The 9,617-nt window shown below is 31.6% G+C and overlaps 1 protein-coding gene across 3 annotated transcripts in view; it reads left to right on the plus strand.

Annotated features, from left to right (window-relative positions):
* The window catches only part of LOC106474646 (GPI mannosyltransferase 3-like), a 13,556-nt gene that overhangs the window by 1,683 nt on the left and 2,256 nt on the right, over positions 1-9,617 (plus strand). Inside the window, exons 2-5 of one of the 3 annotated variants that reach the window (XM_022402952.1) lie at positions 148-297; positions 3,502-3,759; positions 5,423-5,701; positions 7,900-8,180. In XM_022402952.1, coding sequence (XP_022258660.1) covers positions 148-297; positions 3,502-3,759; positions 5,423-5,701; positions 7,900-8,180 — 968 coding nt within the window. Of the gene's footprint in view, positions 1-142; positions 298-3,501; positions 3,760-5,422; positions 5,702-7,899; positions 9,474-9,617 lie in introns of those variants that run through there. The other 2 variants (XM_022402953.1, XM_013935337.2) reach the window with 2 other exon arrangements.

The following is a 9,617-nucleotide window of genomic DNA, read 5'->3' on the forward strand; positions in this document are numbered from 1 at the left end:
TTTTTTTTGTATTTCATCAAAATGTGACTGTATGTAACAGTGGATTTAGAAAAACCATTTTATCACAGCAGGTTTCATTAATGTTAGTTTTTCTCGAGACTGATATTTGTTTTCTTTCCTCCATTTTATAATTATTACCAAGGACAGCTCAGAATGGAAATACCTTGTGTTTATTGGACTTTCCTGTTTGATACGGCCGACAGCTGCCATCTTTTGGTTCCCTCTGTGCTTAGAACACTGGTGCCATACAAGTCTTCGCTACTGGCCAAGATTACTTGGAAGTTATGTTATGGTTGGGTAAGAAGTGACAGTTTATGTGATTGGAGATAAATAATGTTTTGGTTGTTTAAGTATTTTGAAAGATCTAATATATTTTTAGTGGGCTTGCTAGAGTTTTTCATAGTTTATTTCTAACCTGAGTAAGAAAGAAAAAAGAGAATTACGTGTCACGTATGGAAAACTCTTAACTTGAAGCCTATACTATGTTTTATATTAGTGACAAGATTGATGATTGGTTTATAAAATAATAGTTTAAAAAAAATTGTTATAAATCTATTTCAGTATTAAGTGTTTCATATGGAAAACTTTGCTTTAGTTCTAGAAGCTCTCTAGGAAGTAGCTATGTTAGTTTCTGGTTCATATTTTACACATTTTGTGCATCGTTATAATGCTAACTCTTAAAAGAAAGAAATGAAGGATTGCATGTAATTTTTTTTTCATAAATATCTGAAAATATTTTACAGTTTAAATTTAATACGTTGATAAGAAAAAAAAATTAAATGAATCGTAAAAGTTATCAGTCTTGTATCGTTATTTTTTTGTTTATAAAGGTGGTGTTTTTTACAATAAACTTTTTATAACTTTCACACACTAACTTCTGTGATTTTCTTTTTAAAGAAAGCCGATAATATTGAAAAAGCTAATTACAAGTTTCTTGTAATTTGATTCAATATATTTTTTAAATTTTGTTTTTCCAGTCACAAGGTGTGTCAAATTGATAAACCTGAAGCTCATGATTAAACATGAAGGTTCTAGCACTGATAATAAAAAAATAAAGAAAAATAAAGAATTGTAATTTTAATATATTGAACTGGATGTGACCTAGTAGCTTGTCAAGCTGCATATCAGAAGATCAAACGCTCTAGCCATGATATAACCTTCTATCAGTTGTTGACCAGTTACCTTCCCTCTGGTCCACATTTATGAACCTTTGGGTCTTAATCTGTCCATTTAGGTTGTGTGTCACATAACTTGCATTTGTGGTTTAAAATACAAAATATTATATAAAATATTTGTTGTTTTTTTTAAATCAGTGTTTCATTTCTTTTTTACTAGATAATTATTTGTTTATTAAATATATTGGTTTAAAAATAAATTTTACCAAACATATGGGCCCTAACATTATCTCGTGTATCCTACATCAATTCTTGATACTTTCCTTCCCTATGTTTGTTTAAGGTTAATGTTAATTCTCTGGTTTGTGGTGGTGTTACATCATGGTATTGAGTTGTTATGCCAATAATTTGATACAGTTTGATTTTAGTGTCAGTGAACAAATGAAGAATCTTTATTCAAAGTTAAAAAGACATGTATATTCTTAAGTATTTACTTAATTTTGTTGTAACTTTAACTGGCTACTGAGGTGGAGGAAGGCTTTCTTTTAAACGTCTGCACCAAACATAGACAAGAAGAATCCTTATTTACTACCAAAATTGAAACACACATATTAAAAGTGCAGTAATACAATCCTGCATATATCACTGACTGTTCCAAATAACATTTATAGGAGAAAAAAAACTAGCTTATAGCAATTTGTACAAATATCTGTGTCACCCCTTGAAATGGACTTGTTCCTTCATAGGGGGTTACACACAGTGCCAGAGTGATACCAGGGTTCCTAGCAGTCTGTAAAAAGTCTTAAATTGATATGATATTTTTTATAAGGCCTTAAAAAGTCTTAAATACACAAGTTTTGGCGTTTGAGGTCTTAAATTTAATTTTTGTGGTTATTGATGCTGTATCTTTTTTGTAACTTAGGTTTGTTAAACTCTGCACCTATCTTAACATCATTACAGTACTTTGCATTCTCTTTGTCTAGGCTTACATGAAACTGGGGGGTACTAGATTGAGTTTGCTGTATGTTCATTTTGTCTAGGCTTATTACCTGGGCCAGGAGCACAAAATCGAGTTTGGCTTGTTTGATAGACATACACAGTTCTGTTAATGCAAATGGCAGAACTAGGTCTACCACAGTATCACTGCCCATGTAATCATGGGAAAGTGTATGTTTAATGATAAGTGGCTGGGAGACATTTGATACAGCCATTGGTTGGTTCGACACGGCAAGTACAAAGCATATTGCAAAATGTATGCACTAATTCAGTGCAAACAATTGTGCTCATCACATGTCCTACTTGATGACTTTTTTATTAGTTTTGAAATTTCACATAATAAATTAATGTATTCTCAATAATGATGTATTTTTCATTAATATTCCTCTTGCAGTATTATGTGAGCCAATAAATAGCCTACAAATCCATGTCTACAGGACTTAAATTTGTCTTAAATCTAGTTAGCTGGTAATGCTGGAGCTCTGGATACGAGTTACTATGGAGCTCTGGATACGAGTTACTAGCCATTGATATATATATACAGCTTTAACCTGAGTTAAAACATTAGTACGACTTTTTGACACTTGGTTCAAAAGAATTTCATACTATATGTATCTGAATATCTCTCACTAAAGATGTTTTAAAGGTTAATGAAGGGTTAAGTGATTATTTATTCCAACTTTGACATCACATTATTCAGGTTTCTGGTCATATTAAGATGTTATTAAAACTGTTGTTGATGTATTAAATTCTTAATCATTCATTACGTATGCTGTGTTAGATTTATGTAATAATAATAAAAGATCTGTGTTTCTCTCCCACATTTCATTTGACAAGAATTTCTTTTTTCCCTTATGACTTAACTGCCTAGTTCTTTGAGTAGTGTTTATAAGTACTGAAAGTAGCACAGACTTTGATTCGGTTTGCCGTTCAGTTTAGTGGTTCGTGCATAGGTCTAGTGAAACATCAGGAAATTTACTTTCAACCTCCACTGACCAACATTATTATCACCACTGGAATGTTTTGTACGCTTAGCTATTTCTTACATTTAATTGTTGAACCACATATAATAATAAATAGTATCTAATGACTGATAAAACTCGTTGTGGGCTAAGATAAAAGATAGCAAGGCACTTCGTATTGTTTGACACTTTTCATTTTATAATTAGCTGACCCGTTTGTTGGTTATATGTCTGACGGTATATTTCCACATTTTTCAGGACAGTCAGTCTACTCTTCTTAATAATTGCTTAGCTGACCCGTTTGTTGGTTATATGTCTGATGGTATATTTCCACATTTTTCAGGACAGTCAGTCTACTCTTCTTAATAATTGCTTAGCTGACTCGTTTGTTGGTTATATGTCTGACGGTATATTTCCACATTTTTCAGGACAGTCAGTCTACTCTTCTTAATAATTGCTGACTTCACCTTCTACAAAGAGTGGATTTTTTCCCCGTATAACTTTCTTCTGTTTAACTGGACTCGAAACATTGGTGCTATGTATGGGACTCATCCATGGCACTGGTACTTTACCCATGGGATTTTTGTGGTGATGACTGTCCATCTTATTCCTTTTATACAAGGGCTTAAACTTCCCCGAGTGCGTCCTCTAATAATAACTATATTTTGCTTTATAGCTGTGTTCAGGTAAGTTGGTTTTATATAGTTTGTTTTGTCCGTGACAGTCTTTATGTACATGTCCAAGGAACACTATGTGATGTAAAATGTTGAACAACTTAGGTACACAGTATGATGTAAAATGTTGAACAACTTAGGTACACAGTATGATGTAAAATGTTGAACAACTTAGGTACACAGTATGATGTAAAATGTTGAACAACTTAGGTACACAGTATGATGTAAAATGTTGAACAACTTAGGTACACTGTATGATGTAAAATGTTGAACAACTTAGGTACACAGTATGATTTAAAATGTTGAACGACTTAGGTACACTGTATGATGTGAAATATTGAACAGCTTGATTGTATCTAGATGGGACAGTTTTGTATACCAAAACTTCTAATGATGATTCTTTACAGAATTGAACCACTACAGAAAAGTTGTTTAAAAACAAAGTTTTGTACTTTATGTCACAACTTTGTTGTTTTGTTTTTTTTCAAACTCAAGTAAATTTTTTTTTACCCTTTCATACTTGGTTGAAGAAAGTCCCTAAAAACCGCGTGTCAGTGTGTTTTACAAGTATGCCTCTAAGGTAACAAAGCAGTTAATACATTTGCACACCTGTGCAGTAAGTAAAGTCACAGAATGTTTTTATGAATGCTTGACAATTTTCTGTTGCCATCCATAAATATACTATGTGGTATGAAATATTGAACTATCTAAGTATAGTATGCAATATAAAATATTAAACGGCACAGGTATGCTGTATGAGACAAATGTGCAAGTTTAATATTCTGATAAACATTAAAGTATTTTTTAAATTCTGCTAAACCTTTGGTTCATTCTGACAAGAATTACAACCTTAACCAACAGAAAAATGTGATACTGTACAATGAATTAGGATCTGAAGTTTTAAGTACTGAAGAGTTAGATGTAACATGTAAAGTCTGATGTTGACGTAACATGTAAACTCTACTTTGATGTTGACTTGAGTTACACAGTTGGTTTACGTACTGCATAAAGCAAACATTTAAGGCAAATATTTTTTTTCTGTTGTGTGTCGTTGAGCTTTCTTATAAGCCTTTCCTTTACTGAATACTATCTTTATCATTTTAAATTTTCTTTGTTAGTTCCTTATTCAGCAATAGTCATGTATAGCTAACTTGAGTCCAGTGCCCAGTAAAGTGACTTACCAGTATGAGTCATGCATAGGGAGAACCTTTCATATCCCAGTTTTTAAATATCAATTGACTTACCAGTATGAGTCATGCATAGGGAGAACATTTCATATCCCAGTTTTTAAATATCAATTGACTTACCAGTATGAGTCATGCATAGGGAGAACATTTCATATGCCAGTTTTTAAATATCAATTGACTTACCAGTATGAGTCATGCATAGGGAGAACCTTTCATATCCAAGTTTTTAAATATCAATTGTAATAATATATATATATATTTTTCAACTGTGATTTGGAAAGATTTATTAAAAAGAATCCACTATTTTCCTTAAAGTAACACAAATATTTGTTGGATACGTACGTATAGTTATCATTTTTTTCACAAGTATATATTCTATAGAATCTTGGCAGCTAATGATGAGTTATTGTTTTTAAGCATGTGAATTTTGTGATGCTGTTTAAACATTTATTTTAAAATGAATTTCTGTCCTTTTTTTTTTTTTTCAGTTTTCTAAGTCATAAAGAATTCCGTTTCCTGTTACCAGTGCTACCTTTGGCCATGTGCATTTCTGGAGCTGGCCTACAACAATATCATAGTCGCTCTGTTTCCATTGTGATAGCTGCCATCATATTGCTTGTTAATGTACCATTAGCTCTTTACACTGGTATCTACCACCAGAGGGGGACATTAGATGTAATGAATTTCCTTGGACAGGAGATAAAGTCAGCCAATGATACAGTAGATATTCTTTTCTTAATGCCTTGTCATTCTACTCCATTCTATAGGTAAGCTCTGAATTAAGTATTAGAGGTGTGTTTTTGATTGTAATTTATTTTATCGTGACTTGACAATGTAGCCTAGTGGTTCACACTTTGTGAGCAGTGTCAGTCCATTGGACAGATCCAGTTTATGTCAAGCTATGTATGCTATAACTCTGAATTTAGTACATGTATCTTCATGAAATATAGCAAGGTTTTAGTAGACATTAATTTTTGTACATAAAAATATAAATTATTTTGATAAAGTATTTTCAAAAGATTTGACTGTGAATTTCCAAAGCCTTTACTGATTCGGTCTGACTGAAAAGTGATTTTCGTGCATAGAATAAAAATACTTCTTTTTATCTTACAGCTTTTATATTTTATTTAAATAAACTAGAACCTCTTAACACTCTCTGCATTCTTTACTGCATTGTCACAAGGTTTTTAGTGACTTACATTCAAAATTTAATTAAACATCTTTTTTGTCGTCATACCAAATAGTAAAACATAAAATCATAGCTAATAATCCATACTTTAATAGTATATAAGTTTTAATTTCTTAATTTTATGAGGCAATACAAAATTCTGAATTTTCCCTAGTGTGTGAAATGACATTTTTTTCTAGGCATCCTCTCTTCTCTAATTTATTCACCACCCCTCCAGTAAGTACAAATTTAACGTAAATTACTGACTATAATATCTTCATCACTCAGACAAAGCATAATTTTTATTGCTTTCAATCTTGTTTGGTTATAGAACCATTAAATAGAAAATCAAACCCCTCTTGCCACACGCACCTATCACATCCTCTCTCAGCTTTTGTCAATAGTTATCTGTTATGTTTAACACTATATTATTTATAATCAATAGAAAGTCAAGGTTTTCATCTATAAAATGATGTTTATTTAATTATGATGTTTTCTGTGCAGAAAATCATCAATTTCTCTTTCAGTGCAAGCTTCGTTTCTATGGGAAACATATCGACTAACTTGGATGAATTTGTAATAGCTTTTGTCGCATAGTTAGAAAGCCAGAAAAATTGTGCTACTTATGGGACATTGTCTGTTTTTTGCAGGTTATTATTCTATGTTCTTTATTGCATTGTTTAATTAAATAAAAATTATTTAGTGTACTACTAACCTTTAATATAAAAAAGTAAGGTTAAGTGTCATCAACAGTTGACAGCAACAAAATAATACCCAAATAAGTACTTTATTTCTTGATTTTCATGTTTATTCTTTATTTATTACTATAAAGTTATCTAAAATGCAAAAATAGGAAACTCTTTAGGTTACTTAAGATTAGATTAGGTAAAATAAATAATAATATAATAAAAATGTTTCGCATGGCATGCACACAAGCAGCTAGTGGGTAATGTAATTTGATAGCATAACGTGAGCTGCAAATTCCCCAAGTGATTTACCACTTATAATGGTGTGAATAGTAGTTAGACAGGGTTCAAAGGGCAATAAAACAATAAAATATAAGTATAAAAAGATGTATACTGTTAAGAGTTTAAAGCTATTTAGGATAAACAAAGGTACTTTCGTATTACAATTTGAAGTCATTCTAGAAAGAAAAAAAGGGTAATTTAGATTTATTTAGATAATATTTTTGTGGTTATGAGGTCGGTCAAATTGACCAACCTTGTATAAAGGTATGTTAGAGAAAATAACATAAAATATAAAGTTTTACTGAAAAAAAACGTTTTAAAGTTATTTAGGAGATTTTACGAATAAAATCCGAGATTTTTGAGACAAAGTAAAGAATTTTTAATCTTAACGTGGAAATCATACAGACTAGTATATAGCAATACTATATATATTCACAGACAAATCTTTATTAAAAAATCTGATTTGTTTGTTTACAAAAGAGTTGAAATGTTTACTAAAAGTCTGCGAAATTTTATGAAGATACACAGAATGTATCAAAAGTTATTTTAACGTTAATTTGTTGTTACAGTTTAATGAACTTTAGAATAAATTATGGTTACAGGAAGTATTTAACTTTAATTTGTTGTTACAGTGTTTAATGAACTTCAGAATAAATTATGGTTACCATTAGAACTTCTGAGTAGCATTTCAACATAATTTATAACTTATTGGTCCATGTATAGGTTGTTACCTAGTTAGATTTTTTTTTTGTTATTCTAGTTATGTTATTTTCACTTCACATTTTCTACTGTCTGTAATAAATGAGCATTGCATATTATTTTGTTTTAGTCATATACATCGGAATGTGTCCATGCGATTTTTAACGTGTGAACCGAACTTTGAAGAAACATCATCTTACGAGGATGAGGCCGACATTTTCTTCCGCAACCCGACCACGTGGCTTGAGGAGAATATCAAACAAGACGTTACCAGCAGTACATTCTCTTCACAGCCTTCCCATCTTGTCCTGTTTGACTCATTACTTTCACAGATAAGCAGCTTTCTTAAAGCTCATGACTACATTTTGTGTTTTCAGACATTTCACACTCACTTTCCCGAAACTAGGACAGGTAGAAATGTCTTTGTCTTTTGTAAGAGGAATAATTGAAATGAAGTAATAATTTTACCCTCAAGGTTGTGATAGCGTAACAGAGGTTACTCTTTTAAAGGTTACTAGAAAACAGATTTCATATATGACCCTTTAATCAATGTCGACATCGTTACGAACTTGGGATATACTAACACTCTAAGTGGGTTAAAAGTTAAGGTGCTGTGTTCCCTATTTATAGAAAATTGATATCATGATATTTTTGATAGATTAATTATGTATGGCATTAGATGTTAAGACATTTCTTCTGTCCAACAAGGTGTAACTTCTTTACAATGTCTACAAGTAACCTACCATCATTCTACTGTTTATGTTGTATAGATCAAGAGGATTTAATATCTATAGACATCATTTTTAGCATCATAAGTACTGAAATTTACTGTTGCGATACCAAACTTAACAATAAAAAAACATTAGTTTGGTGTTTGCAGATAAGAACACTGAAATAAACTTGTCTGGTCAGCATGTAACATTTTAATTTCAGTATTACAGTAGGATGAAACTACTTGACAGGTCAAGCTCAGTTAATAAAAATATATCAAAATTAAATCAATTTAAATGATAGAATGTAATGGTAACAGTTATTGTAGCTTTACAGCATAACAACATATATTCAAACATTGTGCCAAAGGTACAACCCTCTGTGTGGCAGTCGTAAATGATAAATTTAGGATTGGGGCCAAGTATAGTCCAGTGGCTAGCATGCTGGATTGTCTGAGATTCCATGGTTTGCGGCCCATTACCCTCGGGAAAACAAATTACATGCTGCAATCTAGGGCTATGGGTGTATTATATATGGGTGAGGGTCAAATCCCACTGTTTGAATAGAGTAGTCCATGAGTTGGGGGAGGGGGGTTAACAAGCTGCATTCTCTCTACTCTGTCATTTCATACTCAGAGCAGATAGCCCTCACATTCCTCAGGGATAAACGTGCTCATGCATATATAGATTTTTTTTTTTTACTACATGCTTGAAGTATATTTTCTTCTTTAGACCGGAAATATGTCCTTCCCTGTTTAACACCCCTCTCTCTCTATTTACCATTGGCTAAGAGTATAATGTTTGGCAATGGTTTTAATCAGTTGCCTCTTGTGTACGTTTTTACTTGGGTTCTTGTAAATGATCATACTATGAGATTTTATAAAAATAGATTCGTTAACATTAAATAATTACTAACTGGAAGTAGTTGCAAATAATGTTTTTTTTGAAAGCCTTCTCTTTGACAGTACACAGTATCGTTAAATCTTGTGGCTTGTTAGTGATAGTACCATCTGAAGCACTGTTTATACATTGAAATTTAAGGTCGTGAAACATTGAACACTAATAGGCCTACAGTTTAGCGTGACTTCCATAGTTTTAGACATTCAACACCATAATAATGATGATACTTAGTTTTTAT

This window comes from Limulus polyphemus, unplaced genomic scaffold, assembly GCF_000517525.1.
Source record: "Limulus polyphemus unplaced genomic scaffold, Limulus_polyphemus-2.1.2 Scaffold7475, whole genome shotgun sequence".
Taxonomy (NCBI): Eukaryota; Metazoa; Arthropoda; class Merostomata; order Xiphosura; family Limulidae; genus Limulus; species Limulus polyphemus.